Source organism: Chaetodon trifascialis, chromosome 9 (genome assembly GCF_039877785.1).
Source record: "Chaetodon trifascialis isolate fChaTrf1 chromosome 9, fChaTrf1.hap1, whole genome shotgun sequence".
In the NCBI taxonomy this organism is placed as follows: Eukaryota; Metazoa; Chordata; class Actinopteri; order Chaetodontiformes; family Chaetodontidae; genus Chaetodon; species Chaetodon trifascialis.
In genome coordinates this window covers 1,308,623-1,333,616 of record NC_092064.1, presented here as the reverse complement: position 1 = coordinate 1,333,616, position 24,994 = coordinate 1,308,623, and the positions used below count along the sequence as shown (strand labels likewise).

The 24,994-nt window shown below is 39.5% G+C and overlaps 1 protein-coding gene across 7 annotated transcripts in view; it reads left to right on the top strand.

The window, feature by feature from the left end:
- The first annotated feature begins 1,916 nt into the window (after positions 1-1,916).
- The window catches only part of nf1a (neurofibromin 1a), a 170,923-nt gene continuing 147,845 nt past the window's right edge, over positions 1,917-24,994 (top strand). For all 7 annotated transcript variants that reach the window (XM_070970162.1, XM_070970164.1, XM_070970161.1 and 4 more), the window contains exons 1-7: positions 1,917-2,227; positions 10,355-10,498; positions 12,085-12,168; positions 14,850-15,040; positions 20,273-20,379; positions 21,554-21,621; positions 21,905-21,980. In XM_070970162.1, coding sequence (XP_070826263.1) covers positions 2,168-2,227; positions 10,355-10,498; positions 12,085-12,168; positions 14,850-15,040; positions 20,273-20,379; positions 21,554-21,621; positions 21,905-21,980 — 730 coding nt within the window. In that variant the 5' untranslated portion in view covers positions 1,917-2,167. The remainder of the gene's footprint in view (positions 2,228-10,354; positions 10,499-12,084; positions 12,169-14,849; positions 15,041-20,272; positions 20,380-21,553; positions 21,622-21,904; positions 21,981-24,994) is intronic.

Sequence of the window (24,994 nt, the reverse complement as noted above, 5' to 3'; positions counted from 1 at the left end):
TACATACATACACACACACACACACACACACACACACACACACATATATATATATATAAACTCTGTATAGATACATTCTGTACAAGGGTTCTATACAGTGTTTTTCAGTATTGCACAGATAAAAAATTAGATAAAGTATGTAGCAGTATATAAAATATGATTGCATAGGGAATAGAGAATTGCACATGGTTCAAGTACAGTGTTTTCCCTATTGCATACTACTGCATAGACTTGATACAAGAAGATAGGAATGTAATGGAAGAAAAAATGTAATATTGCACTAGATTACACACACACACACACACACACACACACATACATTGTCACTAATATTTTGTAGTAGTTAATAATGAACCTTCATGCTCTACATACATCCATCCATCCATTGTCTATACCGAACTATCCCTATTTGGGGTTGCGGGGGGGCTGGAGCCTATCCCAGCTGTCAACGGCTGAGAGGCAGGGTACACCCTGAACCAGTCGCCAATCGATTGCAGGGCAAACATCATTATACATTATAGGATTTATAGAATTTATTTTATTACATGATGTGGGCAGTGAGGTGGGTGTAGTCTATGCCTACACAGATGTATTGATGATGAAGTTCTTGCTGATCAGGCCTCTGGACTGGAATAACTGTAACAGAAAGACACTTGAAACTGCCAGCAATCCCTGCACATACAGTACAGCTCCGTCTCCATTCTTAGAGAAATTTATCATAAATATCAGAATTATTTTTTATTCTGTAATTAGTGCAGTTGACCTCCTATTCTATGGTCTGGGAATTATCCTCCTACCCTCCTGCAGCAGATAGTGGACCTCCGGTCAACAATTCAGGGTCTGCAAAGATATACCTGTAAGCTACAATTTCCATCGTCTCAGTATTGCAAAAGATACACAAAGATCTGTAGCACTATTGAGGACACGAAGGTCATCTAGGAAACGTGGGAGTAATAATGATGCCGAGAGAAGTTAATATTCTACAATTACACACAAAGTAATTGGTGATTTTTAGACTGATTCTGATTTTTTTTAATTACATATACATAGCACATGTAATTGATGTGAAATTGACAGTTGTGACAATCCAGCATCAGTGATGATGCAAAATTATGATGAATTAGAAGTGCCTGATTTCTGAAATTACTGAATTTTACACTAAAGAGTAAACTATTGAGTGTTCAAATAAATAAATAACAAACAGTGAAATAGGGAATGAGGGAGTGATTGCTCATGTGTAAACCAGTACAGAGGATATGAGCTCAGTGTCCTTTGTGATTGCAGTCCTCATCATGACTATTTCGTTTCATGTGACATTTTTTAGAATGTTCCTGTTCCCTATATTTTCATAATGTCTATGGCCGAAGGTTCTTAGTGCTAATGAGTCAGTGTGAAACGTATTTATTCACTAAACATTTAAATGGGGCATTTTTCTTTATTTTCACATTTGCTGCATTAGAGTGATAAATAAGAAAATAACTTTTAAACTAATTTACATTCTATACACACACACACACACACACACACACACACACACACACACACACACACACACAAAAATATTGTAGCGGAAGTAAAGGACTCTTACTTCAAAATAAAAATAAAAACCATTGAAAAAAGTGTTCCAGCTGGTTGCGCAGAACCTCTATTAAGGTACTATGCGGGGTTATTGCTGTGAATCCGGATGCTTTTTTTTTAGGTCCACGTCACAATTTTAGAAGTCTTACCAGCAGATAAAATATCCCGAAATCTACACAAGCGGCTAGAAATACAGAAGCATGGGGCTTTCCAGTTTCTTTTTTTTTAAATAAAAATCCCGATTTGACTTACCGAATATTCTTTATTTCACGTCTGCATTTGTATTTATTATTTCGAAAAATATTTAATCAACAATTCTTATTTTGAAGATTGTGCCTGGAAGTGGTCTTTTTCATTCCAGGTAGCTTGACCCTGGTCTCCAACACCTCCCATCAATTTCTCTGAAGAAGACTTCCGGCGGTGTGTCATGGCGGTGGCATGGTGAATTCCACAGAAAAGGAAAAATACTCGCCCCTTTCGCCCTATTTCATCGATTCAGGACAGATTTTCATGCATAAATAATCCTGTCAGTTCTGGCCTTATACCTTGGATTTACTAGCGCAGCGTTGCGGCGTTCCTCCGCCCGGCCATGGCGGCTCACAAACCAGTGGAATGGGTCCAGGCCGTGATTACTAGATTTGATGAGCAGGTAAGATGGGTTGATTCAGTGCATGGGTGTAGCACGCTTTGGCAGACCTATTGAGGCCCCACCATTCTTTCTAACATTACATCTGCACAGACGAGGTCCTTCTAAAGAACGACGTTAAGGAGCGTTTTCCCGTCAGAAATAGTTTCTGGTCTGAAATGTGTGCTGTATTGCTTTTCCCCGGTTAAACAACACCGAAGATGTCTTTTTTTCAGCTAGCGCCGTCTCCACGATCAATTAGCAGATGTATCCTACATTTGTCCCTGGATTTGTACACACCTAACGTTAGTCAGTCAACCGTAAAATACACAGTAAATCACCGTGTCAGGGACATTTGAAGCTGCACATAAGCTTCTGTGAACAAATTACGTTAAAGTTCCTTAGCTAACGTTTTCCTTCGTGCCAGCTAGGTAGCTAACATTAGCAGGCCCAGCCATCTGATGTAAACAAATAAGATGTGACAGGGTTAGTACGCAGCATTCATATGAGCAAATTAAGTTACTGGCGTGTGGGGAAACGTTAGCAGTAACCAATTAACCGTAATAGCTAATTTCTTGACCGTCGAGTTGTCTGCCTTGATATGGTAGGGGAAACATTAAAATAAAGCTTTATTTTTCCTTTAATTTTTCATAAGAAATTTGTAGCTACAGTTGACATGATTAGATATTTTCATGTGCTTATAGTAAAACAGTTAATAGTTTGTTGTTTTGATTGTGATATATCACAGAACTTGCAACGTCTGTTGTAAAAAAGGAAAACCTTTGTGTAAAAGTCAAGCCATGCACAGATTTAATAAACATTGCAGTTAGAAAAAAGGCAAATGTGGCCAATGTTCAACTCTCATCATGGGTCATCACAAGCAGCTGGCATTACCAACTTGATTTTCTGTGTTGTTTGAAAGGAAATCTGGCATCCAGTTTGTGTTGGTGTTTGCCATTTGGCTGGTGCCACAGATCATGGATTGTAGCTAGGGTTAAGCAGCTGAGCTGATTATATCAGTAGGTTTCGGGTATTACATTCACTTCAGCCAAATGTTAGCCAAACCCTAGTGCCCTTTAGTGTAGTCTAGTCAGTTTTTCTCTAAATAAATACTCTATTGTTGATGCAAAAAAATATTTTCCTCTTGGTGCTTGGTGTAGTGATACATTTACAGTAATAAAAGAGCAGTAGTTAATATTTGGAATGGTATTTGGAATGGGATGGTCTTAACCTACTTGTATTCACATAATTGTATTTTTTCTACACAAAACAGCTTCACAGTGCCTAATTAACTTAGTAGCCCAGCATTAAAAAACAAAGCCAGTCCCTGTATAGAACAGCCATCTCAGGAATTCTTCATTCAGAAAATATAGCCTGCATCACAGCTGTCCATTAATGAGTGATTAGTGTAGTATTTAAACTATTAATATAATATCTCAAGAGTTGTATCTCAAAAGTAATATCTCAAAAGATGAGTGGATCTCTTGTGGAAGGAAGATTTGGAAAGCCTCCCTTCAACCCCGGGATGAACAGAATACTGAAGTCCACCTTCAGGTTTCAACCTACAGAAGCACTTTGAAGCAGTTGTCACATGAGAAATGTCACTGAAAGAGAAAGTCCTGGACTGGATGCTGTTTATTTTTGGTTAGATTACTTACTTCAGTTGCTCGCACTGCAGTGTTAAGGAGACAGTTCTGGCCAGTTAATGGGATACATGGAGGCATTGAGATCTGGTGTAACTAGACAAAATTGTCTTGTATCTTCGTCTGGTCTCTTAACATTTGCTAATACTGTGTGTTGTAAGTCTACCTATCACATTTATATACATCTGCAAATGTAATATTGTGTGTAATACTTACAAAATATATTTATAGCAGGTTCCACTTGCTTTCAGTCACATCTCGTGGCCTTTCTTCATGAACAATTTGCTCAGTTGTCACATGACATTATTATGGAATTCTATCTTACATACTGAATTCGATCTATACTGTATCCAGTGAGGAATGCTTCAAGATGTGGGTAAAATGTTTGGGAAATACCAAGCAAGTTGACTTCGTGATGAGGCTTACTCTTGTTAAGATTCAGTTTACAAGATCAAGAATGCACCTTCGAGCCCAATCAAAATATATTTGACAGCTGAATTGCATTATTGAAATATATGTTGTTCTTTATTGTTTTATATGCTATCTGTGGAGAGTTCCAGACTGACATTCCACTCTTTGCAGATATTATGCAAAACAGTACTGTTGCAGCAGGAAGGTTTGGACAAGAAAGTTCACATGTTCTATTAGATAGCAGTCCTTAGAGTTGTGGTGCTGTAAAATGTGTGCAGTATGTTATTTTGTCCCTTTCAACTGCTGTCATACATTTATATAAGTAAATTGTATTTACAAGTGGAAAATTTGAGTGCCAAGTAAAATTGTGTCAAATTAAGTACAATGCTCACAGGTATAAGGAGGAGTTGTCTATCTATAGAAAATCTGATCCACATTGGAGAAAACATTACACGTGTTGCCCACTTCCTGTTTATGCTCTCCTTGGCGAATGTGAACTGTTCACTTGCTTCTTAAAGACACTGATGAGCCTATTCCACTGTCTTTCATTGTGGCTCATGAAAGCCATGACAAATTAGTTACTTATAAATATTATGGGTATCCTACCCCAATCCACAGATTGGGATCAGGCCTGAGCCAAATATTTTTTATTGGATTGTTATTATCTACATGGACCCTAATAGGGTTTATCATGAAAAAACCTGGAAAAGTCATGGAATTTCAAAATTAGTGTTTGTCATGCCTGGAAATGATCTGGAAAAATGTCAAATCACAAAAGTCATGGAAAGTAATGAAAAATGTTTTCAGAAATATTTTAACACTTCAACAAATATCAGTTTTAAGCACGAGCTGTGTATTTTTGAAATCACAAATGAACTGGCAAACACTCACTTGTGATGGTCATAGGTATGACATCATCTGGAGTGACATCAATTCTATGTGGCATGGACAAAACATACCATAGCTCTGAAAGATAACACAAAATGTGGATTGTGTGGAAAGGTATTTGGACATGGGGGAGGCTGTGAGATGATTCACTGTGGATTTATTATCTTTACACGAACGGTCCACTATCTACTGAAAGGACTCCTGTGTTTCTGCAGACACATAAGAAGCTAGTTTATTCATTATGTCTTGATTTTGTACTTCAGTTACACTACAGATTATAAATCCTTTCAAAACTTTCTGTTTTTCATGCATGCACTTTTTTATTTTGCTCCCCCCATAAACTAGACACTCCAGTGAGAGCTGTGTTGGTGTAACAAAGTCTTTAATGCTTTTGCATCTATCTGCAGTGTTGTGAACTGCCATTAGGCAGAGAGTATCATTGCAGTTGTTACTGCAACAATTGTTACTGTTGTATTAGCCTGCATTAGTTTTAGCCAAGTGTACCTAATAAACTGGACACTTGAGTGTGTGTGTGACCTTTAGAGGAATGGCGAGGCATAACTGTATAAAACAAAGAGCTCACTGACTGCGCTATGCTGCGCTTGACTGCAAAAAGGCGTGGGCTGTTTTATTTTGTGTATTATGTTCATGTGATGGTGTGACAGTGTGACTTCATGATGGAACCATGGGGCTGTATTGAGTCAAAGACTTTGATTTAGGAGTCCAGTTTTTAGGCCCGAAACAGCAGACTATTTTTGGACATAACTTTGGAATATGAGAGAAATGTGAAAGAGTGAAAGTGAAGAAAAAAAGTTTGAAATTTAACAGAGCTTTTGTGTTTTGTCATCACAAAATAATTGATTTGTGGGTTTTTTTGGTTTTGTTTTATGTACATCAACCACACATTTACAACCATCACTAATCCACTGTGATGGATTGCTGGTCAAACAAAACTGAAAAAAACTTATGGACAATTTTTTTGTAATTTTAGACAATTTGTAGACCAAATGAATATATACACACAGATGTTACATCTGGTCGTAATGGGCTAATTGATAACTTAATCAGATTCATTGATAATTAAAATAATTAGAAGTTGTAGGCCAGATTTTGCTTAGCAGACCATAATGTTTGAACATACAGTGGCATGTGAAAGTTTAGGTACCCCCGTTAAAAAATTTGTTATTGTGAATTGCGAGTAAAGGATGACCTGATTTCAAAACAGTATAAAGTTAAAGATGACACATTACTTTTCCTATTTCCATCTTTTTACAGTTTTAAAATAAAAATGGGAAAAGGGGCTCGAAGCAAATTTTGGATACCCTACATAGTCAGTACTGAGTAACACCCCCTTTGGCAAGCTGTCTTGCATGCACTACTTTTTTGAGGTCTATCCACAAATTTTTCTCGAGGGCTCGGTGTGGGGATCATGAGGGCCATGGTGACACCTTCAGCTTGTGTCTCTTGAGGTAGTCCATTGTGGATTTTGACGCGTGTTTAGGATCATTATCCTGTTGTAGAAGCCATCCTCTTTTCATATTCGGCTTTTTTAAAAGGGGTTTGATGTTTGATTCTGGAATTTTTTGGTATTTAATTGAATGCATTCTTCCCTCTACCAGTGAAATGTTTTCCATGTCATTGGCTGCAACACAAGCCCACCCACATGCTTTAACAGTCCTTTTCACAAAATTTGGCACCCTTTTTTCTCCAAATGTACCTTTGCTCATTGTGGCCAAAAAGTTCTATTTTAACTTCATCAGTCTACAGGACTTGTTTCCAAAATACATCTGGCTCTTTTAGATGTTCCTTTGTAAACTTCTAATGATTCTTCCATGAAGGTCATTTATGCCGGTGTTGCTGCATAGGAGAACACTGCACCACCACTCCATAGTTTGCTACATTCTTACTGTGATGAATGAATGAATGAATGAATGAGTGAACAAAGGAAATTAGGGCTGCAACAACTAATCCGTAAAATCGATAATAATCGATTATTAAATTTGTTGGCAACAAATTTGATTATCGATTCGTTGGGTAGTGATTAACTTGGCCCGCAGAGCCGTTTATTTTGCTGATCAGATCAGCCTGGTCGCAGCCTGTCACTGCCGGCTGTGTCGCTGTCGCGGAGCCTAAAGAAAACACACAAACATGGCGGAGGAGGAGAAAACGGCAAGACCGAAGTCATCAAAAGTGTGGGAGCACTTCACTTTAACAAAAACGAAAAAAAGTGTTAACTGCAAATTATGCAAAATGAGCCTGGCTTGGCATGGAAGCACAACCGTAATGCGGGAGCATTTAAAAAGGAAGCATGTTGGTGCTATGGATGACGCCGCCGGGGAAGGCAGCTCGGTTAGCTAACGTTACTACAAAATCTTCATCTTGATTTTCATTAAACAAGAGATTAGATTCATGTGCGTAGCGGTGAGGAAACGTTCATATCACAGCAGGTAGTTCGTTTCGTTTATCTAGGTGTAATAGCCGCTGTTTGCTCGGCATCCATCTCGACAAGATTACCCGGCTAACGTAACGCATTACAAGGCTAACGTAACGCATTACAAGGCTAACGTTAGCGGCTAAGCTATGCTTGTCAAGCTGGATGGCAAGCAAACAGTGCGGTGTATTACCATTAGATAAATGAAACGATCTACCTGCTGTGAAACAAACGTTTAGCTGGCCCACTAAGTTTTCAGTCTGTTCTCAACTCAACTCAACTCAACTCAACTCAACTCAACTCAACTCAACTCAACTCAACTCAACTCAACTCAACTTTATTTATAAAGCCTTCTCATTTAATTCTGTATTTAGTCTTGACTCCTGTCACTTATTTATTGTGTGCGTGCCCTAACCCTTTTTGTTTTAGTCCATGGCTATTTGAGAAAGTAATAAATGATGCCAGCACTGTGCTGGATCAAACCGAGAACCAACTTGTCTCCTCGTTCTTCTCTTCCCTATAATGTAAATAAAATTAGTGCATTTTTAAAAAATCTGATTAATCGAAGAAATAATCGACAGATTAATCGATTATCAAAATAATCGTTAGTTGCAGCCCTAAAGGAAATAGCAACACAAACTGGCCCGATGAACTGGGATGCCACGCACCACTTGAATGTAAGAAACCAGCAACACAGCCTGCCCTGGTGAACTGGGATGCCACACCACACCCGCCAATAATAAGCAATGTTACGACCCCTAGCTTTTGATGGAAAGCGGGAAGCAACATAAACCAGATGTTATTGGTTAAAGTAAAGTTATTTATTTTAAATTCCCTTACAATTTTCAGTAATGCCTCTCAGTCTGCACAAATTCACTCGACTGGCGCGCTGTTCTTCAGCCGCCTGGAGTGCCGGTCCGCTCGAGCCTTTCAATGTCCCGTCCTAGATTGGCGCCTGGTGATTGGTGAACGACTTCGGTACTGCACCAATCCGGTGGCCGTAACAAGCAACAACCCACAAGGAAACCTACAAATGTGGACTGTATTTACCATAAGTCAAGCGTCAGAAATCACATGTCACTGCACACAAGGAATCCATCACGACTGCACAAGACAAGGTGACCAAACAAAAAATAGAGTCATCCCAAACAAAAAGATCACAACCAAGTTGCTGTTCAGAGTGCAATACATTTATGCATGCCCTCATTCAGGATTACCAACAAAAATAAGAAAGGCAAAACAGCAAGATGGGAAGCTCTTAAAACCCTGAGTGGCAGTCAATCCACTGAACTGAACAAGCAGCAACAGCTATACCTCACCTCATGGATGTTGATCCCGGATGAGCCCCCATTTCTTATGCCCTACCCTGAGAAAAATAGTGCTCCACTTTTGACCCAACTTGACAAAAACACTTTTAAAACCACCAAATGACAAAATTTGACTAAATTCTATCTATCTATCTATCTATCTATCTATCTATCTATCTATCTATCTATCTATCTATCTATCTATCTATGTAAATAAATAAATCCATGGAATCTATTAACATAAAGACATACAAACAATCAAAACAGGAAATCGAGGCTAACGAAAGACATGAAAGTCAAAACACAACATTAACACACATTACGTTGTGTCTAGTTTCAAACCTCTGTCAGTTAAATTTAACCAAAAATACTTTGTGCAGGCCTGCCATGTGAAAAGCCTTTCAGAAAAGCAAGGCACTGAAGAGGTTAATGTGAAGTATCAATCCAGGCAGTGTTAATTTTCAGTGATGTTGATCAAAAAACTGAGAAGTAGAAGCAACTGGAAATAATAAGTGAATGAAAACAGTATTTATGTCAAATAAGAATTCTCAGCAGAGTGGCGAGTATGACATGACTGTTGTACTAATGGAATTAGGGCTGTGGAAATCTATTTAGACAACAAGGAAACACGAAAGAAGCGTTGCATTTGAATAACCACTAAATACAAACAGAAGCAGATTCGAAAAAAGTGGAGGGCCTTACTGAAATATGATCAAATAGACTTGATTGATAATGGAAAACAGGAGTAGAGGCCTGTCTCTCTGCATTTGCGTTAATCAAATGCCCTCGACCACAATTACATGTTATGGTAATTTCTTTTCAGTTACATTTATTTTCTCTCTTTGTATCATCACTATTTTCTTTATAGTCATTACTACAAATAATGGTTCTTTTCATTACCACTTGATCAGTCTCTTAGAGATTTGAGAGTGCTCAAAAGAAACAATTAGTTCTGAATGATTTATTATCTCGTAAAGTCTGTCCTATTGGCAAAATTTCCAACACTTGTGTTTGTGTGTGTGTGTGTGTGTGTGTGTGTGTGTGTGTGTGTGTATATATGAGAGAGTGAGAGATACATGTATGAAAGAGAAAGAGACAGAGATCACAAAATCACAGCTTATATTACACTGATAAAATAAATATATATAATATAAAAATAAAAGTAGCGTTAGAACTAAGATAAAAAAACAATTAGCTATCATGGTTCTGATTAAAGTTGAATGTGCAAACTCTCTGAAAAATAAAGTTGAGAAATGTATTGGACATATTCAGTGTAATTTGAATGTGGTTGCCACAGGATGTGATGTGTGTGTATGTGATGATTGCAGCATAATAAAAATAACAAAGTTGATAATGTTGACAAATACAGTACATTAATCCATAATGGTAAATTGACTTCACTGTAATGCAATACCATGAACAGTGTTGTGTGTGTTGTCTGCATAGTCATCCTCTTTGTCTTTTCTTTCAGCTTCCCATTAAAGTTGGACACCAGAACACCCACACCAAAGTCAGCACAGAGCACAACAAGGAATGTCTGATCAACATCTCAAAGTACAAGTTCTCCCTTGTCATCAGTGGCCTCACCACCATCCTCAAAAATGTCAACAATATGGTGAGTAGGGTTCTTCCTCTTCTGTATAAGAGAGGACATTGGACAGATTCAGTAGTTTTGTCACTGTTGAAAGAGTTAATGGTTGCAGTAGTTATTCTGTGTCAAACTGGTAGTGGAGCAAAACCTTCCTAGCTTGAGTGGTCACATATTGACTGCTGGCAAACACTTTCTGGACAGTTTCTCCTTGAAGGCAGTTATGGTTCTCCACTGCGTTGTTCAGACACAAAGTGACATAAAATTGAAAAAAGGAAGAGATGAGTTCAAATCATGCCGACTCTCACACCTCTGCACACAAAGTCGGTTGCTATATAAAGTGTTTGTGATTGTTGAGTTGACCTTTTCAGAAAGATACAGAAATTGTTGGATGCAGTTCCCCCCTGATTTTCTGCAAGAAGGAGTTTGAAGGCATCTCTAAGGAAGAACCTGCTTAAAAGAAACAAAAGAAACATGATAGTGACCAGAAACTCTCAGCATTCATGTGACATGGGAGTATTGTAATAAAGCGGACTAAAACCTTTCCTTTAAAGGTGCAACATGCACTCAGTGACCATTTTATTAGTCACTCCTGTAGAATCCAAGGCTGTGCAAAACAACAGCTCTGCTATTACATCTGTCTTTATGAAGCTAATAATGTTCTGTTTTTGATGACATTGTCAGAAATGTGTAAATTCAAAGATATTTTTATTTCTGAAGTCATGGTTAAAGGTGCTGTTGTACTGGAGTACTTTATTATATGTTGTCCCAATATATTGCTGTCTAGTTTCTATTTTTTGTCCTTCCCATTTACATACACAAGGGGCCAGAATATTAGAACCTGTGAATATAATACAGTCCCATACAACACTAACTATGACCTCAGTTCTAAAACATAGAATTGAATTAATCCCTCCATGACAGTGTCAACAAAAACAGAATATTATAGGTAAGTTGTTTTTTTGTGGCAGTTGTATTTAATTTCATTAGACTTTACAGATGTACCTAATAACATGGCCATTGAGTAGATAGTGTAAAAGTAGATAGGATGTAAGAAGAATGGGAGAAAAAGAAGTGGGTAAAGAGATTATAGATGGTATTTTGTCTAAGGGTCTGGAATATATCAATTCTTATTTGGTAATTGTCAAACTTTGTTAAATACAATTTATAGTTTTACATACATTGCACTACTCTGGACTTAAGTTACACAAAGTCACCTTTGTATTAAAAATGTTAAAATCTGATTAAGTTCATTTATGCCATAGGTATTCCAGATCAAAAGTATTGAGGAGCACATAGTATTTGGCTATCATGTGTGTCATGTCAGAATGAGAATGTTGAATATGAAGTTTGGTTTGGTACAACAATGGGGGGGAGGATCAAACCCCTAAACCAATCCCCCCTGTATTCCCTCTGCCCTGACCAACAAACACAAGTGAAATTTTTAGATTTGTTAAGGCTGCTGATAACTTGTTATATTCTCAAATGAGAAAACAGGCTTTCGTATGTGACTTGAAGGTTGGTCTGACAACACCAGACCCTGAGGTTTCCTGATGTTGTGTCCTAATATCTAAATGCTGAGTGAATAATGTTTTGATCGACTGTCTTCACAGCGAATATTTGGAGAAGCATCTGAGAAGAACCTCTACCTTTCACAGCTCATCATCCTGGACACGCTAGAAAAGTGCCTGGCTGGGGTGAGTCTTCCCCTCTGAACACCCTGCTCTCTTGAGCTGTAGATAGGGCTGGGCGGTATACCGGTTCACACCGAATACTGGTGTATATTTTTGTTTTGATACGAATTTTTAATATACCGCCTCACTGGTGTATGTGATTACACAACGTCCGGAACGCTGCGCAACACTGTTTCAGATGGGACCATTTTCAATGTTGCGCTTCTAAACAGGCATGGTGCGAGGCATGGTGAGGGTAAACTGTAGTGATGGTCAATGCTCATGCGAGGAAGCACTGATCCTAATCAGAATGACAGGGAGAAACTCAGCTAAAAGCCTCTTCCAAGCATTGCCACCCAAACAAAACGTAATTCATACAGCAATAAATTATATGCGCATGTAACAAAAAGATGGAAATGGCGTATGTCCACTCTAGAATGTCTGCTCATTTCACTACATCATGCAAACCACACAAGCCTGGTGCCTGGTATCATATGAAAGCAGAGAGCGATGATCATGAAGATGTGTGCCCCTCACTGTGCAACGGAAACTCTGCAAGCTAGCAGCCAAACAGTAGCAGAAAAAAAAAAACCTCGCTAAATCATAAAGTATGTCTTACCTTTGCTGTTTTGTGGTCAAAACTTATTTTCCAGCTCGAAAAAATGCTGCTAATGTCTCCTCCTGTGACTCTGTGTTAGTTTGAGACCAATCACGAAGGTCCTGGTTGTTTACATAAAGAGGAGGGGGTTTCTAGAGTGGAGGGAGTGCTCTTCATGCAGTAACCTATCTCTGGGCTTACTTCCCTCTGGATCATCATTGGTGTTACTATGGTGAACTTGGGCGCTGCCCCTCGAATCTCGAATGAAGCTTCGAGTGAAGCTGATTAAGTTAAAATCAAATATGCTGTCTTTGAACTGCTTTCAATTGAGTTTATGTCAAAAAGGAAACTGTGGTTGCATGTGGATATTATTACATGGCCTGTGGTTGTCAACATTAAGCCTGAATGATATTGTTAAAAACTTAATCACAAAGGATATTTTTAAATATCAATACACACAATATGACAAACGTATGCTACATCACATGTAGATTAATTACACTGAAGGCCAAAGCAATTAACTATTTCCACTGTTATGCATTATATGATACCATACTTTTGCTGTGTGTTAAACAAAAACATTAATATCTCATTTCTTATCATTTGTTGTCAGTTACATCTTACAGTAATTTCTGTAACAAAATTAGTGAAGCATTTTAAATATGTTTGACACCTGAAAGTATTGAAAAGAAAGTGTAATTTATGTAGCAGATATTGATCAATAAAATACACAGGGATTGGTCCTGCGCCCTATCCTGTGGTACTTAGTGAAGTGAAATTGAATGCCTCATGATGAAAAACTTTAATGGTTTGCTAAAGTTGTGATTGAATGTTCCATAACTGACGGGACATGATGAGTTGTCCTAATATACACACAAAAATAATTAACAGACAAGGTGGAGGCACTTACACACTAGGGTTGGGCGGTGATCCAGTAATAAGGTATCCTGCGGTATCAGTTTCATTACCGTCATTATAAAAAATGCTGCGTATATATGTCTATAGGGGTCTAACATAATTGTAGCATTGTCATAACAAAAATGAAGTCCACTCCGTTCAATGTATCTGGTTATCGTCCAAGCATACAGAGAAACTCCTCTGTTGAAAACAGTTTTTCAGCCTTTTTTCTGCTTGCTATTGTTCTTAGCTCTCATAAAAGGACGAAATGCAAATAAAACAGTAAAATAACACCTTGGGCTGCTCAGCAGAGTCCTCTGTGAGTGCTCTGCTCCTTCATGAGACAGAGCGGTGAAACTAACTGCGTGGTTACGCTGGTCAATAGCTCAGCGACCCGCCCACATTCACCATAGAAACACCAATGACGATCCAGCAGGAAGTAACCCCAGAGATAGGTTATTGCATGAAGAGCGCTCCCTCCACTCTAGAAACCCCCTCCTTTTTATGTAAACAAGCAGGACCTGCGTGATTGATCTCAAACTAACACAGAGTCATAGGAGGAGACATTAGCAGCATTTTTTCGGGCTGGAATATAACTTTTGACCACAAAACAGCAAAGGTAAGACATAGTTCATGATTTAGTGATTTTTTTTTTCCCTGCTACTCTGTGGCTGCTAGCTCTCCGTCGCACAGTGAGGAGGCATCATCTTTGTGATCATCAGACTCTCTGCTTTCATATGATACCTGGCTTTTGAGGTTTGTGTGAAGTGGTGAAATCAGCAGATGCCGTACCTTTGTCGTGCGCTATTTTCGTGTTTTCGTTATTTCGTGGGGTATGAATTATGTTTTGTTTGGGTGACAATGGTTGGTAGAGGCTTTTAGCTGAGTTTCTCCCCATCAGTCTGGTATGCTACAAGTTAGGATTAGTGCTTGAGCGTGAGCATTGACCGTCTGAACTGCGCGCATGTCATGCTGCCCTGCAAAGTGATTTTTAATTAGCCACGGTAATACCGTATACCCCGGGAAAATGTGGGGAAAGTTTGACGGTATCAAAATTTGGATACCGCCCAACTCTATTACACACTATTAATGTGTATTGTGGCACTAATAGCAGGGTATGTCGCTTGTCATAATCTGTTAGAAAACATCAGATTTCCACATAGTCAAAGAATTGAAAAGGGTGTTCCTCCTCTCTGTCCTCCCTCTTCAGCAATCAAAGGACTGTTTACGTCTGGATGAAACCATGCTGGTCAAACAGTTGCTGCCGGAGATCTGCCATTTCATCCATACGTACCGTGAGGGCCACCAGCATGCTGCTGAGCTCCGGGCCTCAGCCTCAGCTGTCCTCTTCTCTCTGAGCTGCAACAACTTCAATGCTGTTTTCAGCCGCATCTCTACCAGGTATTTTTGAGCTCTTTTTGAGTGAGGATCCAAACCTCAAGCTGTCTCTTTAGAGCTGTCTCTGTGATAAACTGTGGCATGCTGAATGTGTTGTCCAGTAGAGCTGAAATGATTGCTCATGAATTGATTGGTTGACAGAAATTTAATCAGCAACTACAACCTTGTTTCCAAAAAGTTGGGACACTGTGTGTAAATAGAACCACAATGTGATCATTTGCAAAACTGTGAAACTCCATATTTAATAGGAAATAGCACAAAGACAGCATATCTTATGTTGAAACTGTGAAATTTCAATGTTTTTGAAAATTATATCCTCATTTACAATTTGATGCCAACGAAATGTTTCAAAAAAGTTGGGACAGGGTCATGTTTATCACTCTGTTGCCTCACCTCTTCTTTTAACAACCCTTTGTAAGCACTTGAGAACTGAGGAGACCAATTGTTGTAATTTTGAAAGTGGAATGTTTTCCTACTCTTGCTTGATGTACAATTTCAGCTGCTCAACCATCAGAGTCTCCTTTGTCATATTTGCATTTCATAATACGCCAAACATTTTCAATGGGGGACAAGTCAAGACTGCAGGCAGACCAGTTTAGCACCCGGACTCTTTTAGAACATAGCCATGCTGTTGCAATACGTGCAAAATGTGGTTTGGCATTGTCTTGCTAATATAAGCAATGCCTTCCCAGTTTTTTTTTTTTTTTTGAAAATTATTCAGTTTAATGTCTCATTGCACTCTGAAATGAAACCATAGTACAAATAAGCAATTGGAGGTAAAAAAGAAATTATGGAATCAATTTATAGACCAAAATGTCTTCTAAACTTTGGATTCATCAAAGTAGCCACCTTTGGCAGATATAACAGCTAAACACACTTGGCTTTCACTCTTCTATCAAGGTCATCCCAAACCTGCTCGATGGGGTTTGAGTCTGGAGACTGTGCTGGGCACTCAAGCTTACCATCTTGTTGTTTTTTCCTGAGGTAGTTCTGGTATAGCTCGGACATATGTTTTGGGTCATTATCTTGCTGTAGGATGAACCCCAGACCAACTAGGCGCATATCAGGGGGTATTGCATGGCACTGCAGAATGCTGTGGTAACCCTTTTGGTTCAGGGTGCCTCTCACTCTGTACACCAAAAACAGGCCTAGACCATCACACTTCCTCCTCCATGTTTGACAGTTGATGTCACACAATGTGGAACCATCCTTTCACCTACTCAACGGCATACAAAGATCCTGCATGATGAACCGAAGATTTCAAATTTTGATTCATCAGTCCATAATACCTTCTTCCAGTCTTCAGTAGTCCAATGGTGGTGTTTCATGGCTCAGGCAAGCCTCTTTGTCTTATTCTGACGTCTTAGCAATGGCTTTCTAGCTGCAACTCGTGCTGTCAAAGCTCAAAGTCCTCTCTTCACATTTGAAACTGAGACTTGCTTACTACGACCACTATTAAGCTGTGCTTGAAGCTGTTGTCCTGTGAGCCGCCTATAATGCAAGCTGTTAACTCTCAGAAACTTGTCCTTTGATTCAGTTGTGGCTTTTGGTCTGCCAGACCTCTTCCTGTCAGAGTTTCCCCCAGTTTCTGGGTGCCTTTTGATGGTGAAGAAAACTGTACTCACTGACCTTGACGTTCTTTGCAGTTTCTCTGTAGGAAAGACCTACATTTTTAAGTGTTATGATGGTCTGTCTCTCTTGTTAATTGCCTTTTCCTCACCATTTTTGTAGCAACACACGACTTTCTGCAGGACATTACTGTTCAACTGATGCTCATGAGGGTATGGTACCACATTTTGTTCCAACATTGCTTTTATGCAGACAGAGATGGTTGTAAGCAATCAAGAAAAGTTGGAACACCTTTAGGAATTAGTGGCACCATCTTTCATGGCTTGATCAACCTTCATTGCTGCAGAACAGCTTTAAATTGTTAACCCATTTCACATTCCCTGAAAAAGGCCTTTTTGTATAATTCTGAAATGTGCATTATTTTTCAGTTTTGGGTAACCTTTTTTTTTAACCTCTGGCAGTTCAGCACTTATCTTTGTACCATTTCAAGCTATTCTTTGGACTTGAACGACTTGAATTGCAATGAATAACTGGAAACATTGGGGTGTTCTAAAACTTTTGACCGGTAGTGTATGTTGCTCCAAAGCCTGTTTATATCTTTAAGCATTAATATTACCTTAACACATCTGCAGATTACCCATCCCATGTGCACTAATGCACCCCCATACTATCATGTATGCTGGCCTTTGAACTGTATGCTGATAACAAGCCAAATGGTCCCTCTACTTCCAGAGGATGTGGGGTCTGTGATTTCCAAAAATAATTAAAAATTTTGATTCATCAGACCACAGTGCATTTTTCCATGTATCCTCAGACCGTCTTAAATGAGCTCAGGACCAGAGAAGGCTTATATACAATTCACTAGAAAGGTCATGGATGTCATGCACTTATTTATTTTGTGTCCTAATAAATTAACACACAGTTAAGGTTCAGCTTGCATTTGTGAATGCAGCAACTGTGTGAACAGACAGGTCTCCACACGCAAAGTGGGCAATACTCTCTACCTAATTGCGATTCAAAACTGCTGCATGGCTAAACTGTCACCCCCTTACATATATCAGATCACTTCTTTATTTAATTCTCTGTATCCTTACCAGAGCATCCTCATGCTCCGCCGTAAAGGGTCTCCTTCAGACGAAACCTCCGGTCCCTCACACCGGCTCAGCTATCCAATGAGGACTCTGCAACCATGCCTCTTCAGTGTTTTCTCCTCACTCCCTGTGAATGAGGCAACAGACACACTCTGCTCCTCGCTTGCCGCCTCTCTAAACAATCTATGCCCACTCTCATCCAATCTTGCTAGTAAACCCCCACCAGTCCAAGTCTCTGAATTCCTTTCTGAGAATATTCTGCATCATCCTAGCCAATCTGGTTTCAAATGCAGACACTCTACGAAATCCTCCTCTCCACATTCGCTGAGCTCTGCTTTTCAGGATCTGCTCTCCACTGGTTTGAGTCCTACCTCTTAGGGAGATCCTTTGCAGTTTCTTGGAGGGGAGAAGTATCTAATCCCACTGCTTGTCCACAGGGGTACCTCAAGGGCCAGTGCTTGGACCCCTTCTATTTTTAATATACACCACCACACTTGGTGCAGTCATCCGCTCACATGGCTTCTCATACCATTCATATGCTGATGACACCGAGCTCCTCCTTTCATTCCCTTTCATCTGAAAGACAGATATTTTAACACAGGTATATCCAGGAGCTCATTTGGGAAGAGTACCGTTATCTCGTCCAAGCATGTGGAGAAACTCCTCTGTTGAAAACACTTTTTCATCCTTTTTTTCTGCTTGCTAATGTTCGTATCTCTCATAAAAGGACGAAATGCAAATAAAACAGTAAAATAACACCAGAGTCCTCTGTGAGCGCTCTGCTCATTCATGAGACGGAGCGGTGAAACTAACTGCGTGGTTACGCCGGTCAATAGCTCAGCGACCCGCCCACATTCACCATAGAAACACCAATGACGATCCAGAAGGAAGTCTGTTAGCGCTCTGCTCATTCATGAGTAAATGAGCCGGAGCGGTGAAACTAACTGCGAAATTAGACCAGTCAGTAGCTCAGCAACCCATTCGTCTATTTTGATGATCAACACCTCTATTGACCAGTCAGAGTCAAGAGATTCGAGGGGCAGCACCCAAATTCACCATAGAAACACCGATGACAATCCAGAAGGGAGTAAGCCCAGAGATAGGTTATTGCATGAAGAGCACTCCCTCCACTCTAGAAACCCCCTCCTCTTTATGTAAACAACCAGGACCTTCGTGATTGATCGCAAACTAACACAGAGTCATAGGAGGAGACATTAGCAGTGTTTTTTCGAGCTGGAAAATAACTTTTGACCACAAAACAGCAAAGGTAAGACATACTTTATGATTTAGCAAAGTTTTTTTCTGCTACTGTTTGGCTGCTAGCTTGCAGAGTTTTCGTCGCACAGTGAGGAGGCAGACATCTTTGTGATCATCACTCTCTGCGTTCATATAATACCAGGCTTGTGTGGTTTGCATGAAGTGGCGAAATAAAGTGGACATACGCCACATACATAAGACATGCTTGCGGCTAAGGTGGTGGAGCAAATTGCTCGTGTTAGCCTGACAAAAAAAAAAACAACAGACACGGCTCCTCTTTTTGGCACAAGTTCTTCTGTGTCATCATGTTCTACTAGTTCTGCAGCTTCGATTTTGGAACTTTCAATGTTGTTCTCTCCTGTCCAGAACCTTGCTTGTGATGTATGAAAATGTCATATGTACATCGCTTTTGATAAAAGCATCTGCCAAATGACAAGTTGTAATTGTAATTGTGAAGGCCTGAAGATCATGGCCATCTAGTATTGGTTTTCGACCTTGTCCCTTCTGTACAGAGATTTCTTCAGATTGTCTAATTCTTTTAATGACATTATGCACTGTAGATAAGGAAATCCCCAAATTCTTGACAATTTTAGGTTGGGAAACATTATTCTTAAATTGTTGCACTATTTGCCAGCGCAGTCTGTCACACAGTGGTGAACCCCTCCACATATTTATTTCAGAAAGACACAGCCTCTCTGAGATGCTCCTTTTATATCTAGTCATGTTACTAACCTGTTGCCAGTAAACCTCATTAATTGTGAGATGGTCCATCAGATGTTTTCTTTTTTGAAATGTGTTGCTGGCATCAAATTCTTAATGAGGTTATCATTTTCAAAAAACAATGGAATTTCTCATTTTCAACATTTGATATGTTGTCTGTGCTATGTTCAGTTAAATATGGGGTTTCAATGTTTTTCACTTCATCACATTGTGTTTCTATTCACATTTTACACAGCACCCCAACTTTTTTTAAACTTTTTTGCCAAACATTCATTGAAATATGCAGTTTTGCACATTTGTAGAGTTGAATCTCAAGCAATGCATAACAACTGAGCTAATTGCATGTATATATTCATTTGCATATCAGGAAATATCATTTTAATATCATGGTATTTGTTGATGTTATCAACCATATGGTCCAGGCGTACTAGAAGTACATGTTCATGTTGAGCATGGCAATGGTGGAAAAAAAGTTGTATGCTCAGCTAAAAAAGTTTCACTTCCAGGCTAAAAAAAACCACATCATATTTCATTTCATGATGTCTTTGACCACATTTAAAGCAACAGAATTCATGTGTGCATTTATGGGTCAATTCAGGCTACAGGAGCTCACAGTGTGCTCGGAGGACAATGTGGATGTTCATGACATAGAGCTGATGCAGTACATCAATGTGGACTGCTCCAAGCTGAAGAGGCTGCTACAAGGTGAACTTCTAATGTTCTTTAAGTTAACATTGTCAAGATCAGAAAATCTTAAAAGAAAAAAATCTTATACATTGTAAGTTGTCAAACATTTCAAATGTCGGCTGTCTTATTTTCTCTAAGTGCTGGTCTTAGGTGGCGCAAGCAGGTAGTGCGCGTGCCTCACAGCAAGAACGTTGCTGGCTCGATCCCCGGGCGGGCCCTTTCTGTGTTGCATGTTCTTCCCGTGCATGCGTGGGTTCTCTCCGGGTACTCTGGCTTCCTCCCACAGACCAAAAACATGCTCATTAGGTTGATTGGTGACTCTAAATTGCCCCTAGGTGTGAGTGTGAGTATGAATGGTTGTCTGTCTGTCTTTGCATGGTGCCCTGCAGTTGGCTGGCGACCGGTTCAGGGTGTACCCCACCTCTCGGGTACCCCGCTGGGATAGGCTCCAGCCTATGGGCGGTATAGAAAGTGTTGTTTCATGAAGTCAAATTAAGTCGTAACAGTCAGCAAGTACTACAAAAAGCAAAAACGGTGGTTCAAGATAAAAAGTACACACGATATAGAGTAGAAAATCAACTGTGTATATGTACATTATGTACAGATTCTAAAAATACTAAATGACATAAAAATGTTATTGCCAGTATGGATAATAAAAAGTCTTATTGCGAAGTTGAGAAAAAAAAAAAAAAAAACTTAAAAATTGCACCAGATGAAATGGATAATGTGAGCATATATTAGCAATGATCACAATACTGCAGAAAAGAAAACAAAAGGTTTATGATGTGGAATTGGGAAAGATTGCATCAACGCAGTGCTACATTACACAATGCTGGTGTTAAACAGTTTGACAGCTGTCGGAATGAAGGACCTGCGGTAGTGTTCTTTCTTACACTCTGGATGCAGCAGTCTGTTACTGAAGGAGCTGCTTAAGACCCCAACTGTCTCATGCAGGGGGTGGGATGGGTTGTCCGTGATCGATGTCAGCCTGGCTAACATGCTCCTCTCATCCACCTCCTCGATGGTGTCCAGAGGGCAGTCCAGACCAGTTTGTTTAGTCATTTTCTGTCCCTCTCTGAGCTTCCACAACACCATGTGAATGCCAGATGTGATGAAGAAATTCAGACAGAGGTTTGTGATGGATCTGTTAATTCTTTTGTTCGTCTTTATGCTGTTTTTAATTTTCTTTCAGAAACTGTGCTGAAGTTTAGAGCTCTCAAGAAGCCTGCTCAGCTAGCGGTCATCAACAGTTTAGAGAAGGTACTTCTTCTACAACAACGTTTCTGTCACAAATTTAATACTTATAATACTTATATAATACTTTACATTTGAATGGCTCTTACAAAATTTTGACTCAACTGTAGTAGTGTACAGTTACAATAAATTCTGTGATTTATATGCACTGTGGTGATGAATAGCTGAAATGTCAACAATAATTTAGCGGTAGTCATCATTTGTGAGAAATGTTTGAGTGCTGTCAGTTGGCTTATTCTTAAGTGGATAGTTAAGCAGTGAACAGGTTCTTATACTGCTCTGTCTACAGGCATTTTGGAACTGGGTGGAGAATTACCCAGATGAGTTCACCATGCTCTACCAGCGACCACAGGCAGATATGGCAGGTATGAATGGATTCAAACCATTCAGTTTAACTTAGACTTGATTGGTTCCTTTGAGGAAAGATTCAGTTCACTGTCAAATCTCACATTCTGCCCATGATTTGATTTGACTGGAGTAAGTTTGTTTTTCCAAACAGTGTAAGAGCTCTACAGATACAAATTGTGAAAAGCAAACAAACCAAGTCAGTCATCAGTAATTGAACACATGTACTTTCAGCACTAGCTGAAAGAACATTTACCTTAAAGGCCTTAATTTTTAGAAATAGAATCACAGCTAGTGTAATTGTATATTTTCAAAAAAAAGGGGGGGAAAAAAATTCATTAGAATGGTGTTTATAGATATGTGTCTATGATAAGATCTTTTTTGAATAATCCAGGAAATACCCAATAAATAATCATACTGCATCACACTGCTAAAAAATTCCTAAAATCTAATTCTGAAAAAGTAGTCCCTGACCACAGTGGCCTCATATAACCACAGATATTAAAGAAGAGTGACCTCAGAATGAACACTATCAAAAAATCTGTGATGGTAAACACATCTCTGCATCTGCTGCCAACCCTGGTCTGTCATTCACTCTCAATTCGGTGTGATGTATCTTTTTTTTTTTTCGTTGTATCCTCAATATGGACGGAGTTGAAAGAGGAAGCTAAGACCACATTTTAGCTTGAATGTGCTACCTCATGATTTAAAAAAAAAAAAAAGATTACAATACACACACACACACACACACACACACACACACACACACACACACACACACACACACACTTGACTCGTCACTCCCACCCTCATCATAGCTTGGTAAAATTAAGAGTGTCGTCGGACCTGTAGTTTCTTTGCATTGTTCTGGTTGAGGCAATAATTTGATACAATTGTTGCATATGCTTCTTGGTTTGTTTACCAGGCAACATTCAAGAGCTGTCCAAAAGTTATTAAAACAAAGCTGTGTGTGAGCAAGCAAGCTGTTCCCTAATAGAAATATGTCTGTGAAGATTAGCCTCACAATGCTCCCTCCTCTCTGTGATTTTTCTTCTTCATTATGGAGCACCAGCAGCATGTATTGCTAATTGTTTTCACTGTTACCAGTGCTCTTTAAATGAACACAATATCCAGTTCCAGCTGCTTATTAGAAGACTGTTGGTACATGTGTTTGAAAATTTTCATTGGTGCATGGTACTTTTTTAAGTGCTTTTAAAGGCTGCTGGACTTGCTTGCTGGTTGTAGAAGACATTTCGCCTTTCATCCCAAAGGCTTCTTCAGCTCTAACTGACTGGTGGGGGGTCCCAGGCATTAATCCCCTTGCAGGATTGTTCACACCTTGAGACTTGTTGAGGTCACATCTTTGTCATTGACAAGCCATCATGTGAGTCATTAGGGTCACATGAGTCATGGTTTGATGGGTATTAAGTTGCTTGGGGAGGGATCTCAGGACTGCATTGTACAGTTGTGGTCAAAAGTTTACATACACTTGTAAAGAACATAATGTCATGGCTCTCTTGAGTTTGCAGTTATTTCTGCAACTCTGATTTTTCTCTGACAGAGTGATTGGAACAGATACTTCTTTGTCACAAAAAATATTCATGAAGTTTGGTTCTTTTATGACTTTATTATGGGTTAACAGAAAAAGTGACCAAATCTGCTGGGTCAAAAATATACATACAGCAATGCTAATATTTGGTTACATGTCCCTTGGCCATTTTCACTTCAATTAGGCACTTTTGGTAGCCATCCACAAGCTTCTGGTTGAATCTTTGACCACTCCTCTTGACAGAATTGGTACAGTTCAGTTAAATTTGTTGGCTTTCTGACATGGACTTGTTTCTTCAGCATTTTCCACATGTTCTCAATGGGGTTTAAGTCAGGACTTTGGGAAGGCCATTCTAAAACCTTAATTCTAGCCTGATTTAGCCATTCCATTACCACTTTTGATGTGTGTTTGGGGTCATTGTCCTGTTGGAACACCCAACTGCACCCAAGACCCAACCTTCGGGCTGATGATTTTAGGTTATCTTGAAGAATTTGAAGGTTATCCTCCTTCTTCATTATCCCATTCACTCTCTGTAAAGCACCAGTTCCATTGGCAGCAAAACAGCCCCACAGCATAATACTACCACCATCGTGCTTGACGGTAGGCATGGTCTTCTTTTTCTCCTCCAAACATATTGCTGGACGTTGTGGCCAAACAGCTCGATTTTTGTTTCGTCTGACCACAGAACTTTCCTCCAGAAGGTCTTACCTTTGTCCATGTGATCAGCAGCAAACTTCAGTTGAGCCTTAAGGTGCCGCTTTTGGAGCAAGGGCTTCCTTCTTGCACGGCAGCCTCTCAGTCCATGGCGATGCAAAACACGCTTGACTGTGGACACTGACACCTGTATTCCAGCAGCTTCTAATTCTTGGCAGATCTGCTTTTTGGTGGTTCTCGGTTGACTCTTCACCCTCCTGACCAATTTTCTCTCAGCAGCAGGTGATAGCTTGCATTTTCTTCCTGATCGTGGCAGTGACAAAACAGTGCCATTCACTTTATACTTACAAACAACTGTTTGCACTGTTGCTCTTGGGACCTGCAGCTGCTTTGAAATGGCTCCAAGTGACTTTCCTGACTTGTTCAAGTCAATGATTTGCTTTTTCAGATCCGTGCTGAGCTCCTTTGACTTTCCCATTGTAGCGTTTGTGGGCGTTTGTATCCAATGAGCCCTATTTAAATGGCCTCAGAGAAGTTACCAGCTGTAGTCACTCATAATCACTCACAAGAAGTTAAGAGGCCATGTTATGAAGCTCATTTCATTGACACAACTTTCTAAGTCACCAAAATTGCTAATTCATGTTGCTGTCAGAGAAAAATCAGAGTTGCCGAAATAACTGGAAGCTCAAGAGAGCCATGACATTATGTTCTTTACAAGTGTATGTAAACTTTTGACCACAACTGTAAGTGGCTCATAAGTGGGGTCATAGACCACATCTGTGGTTCAGTGATTGTTGTTCCACTTTGCCGTAGATAGCTTCTTTCACTTGT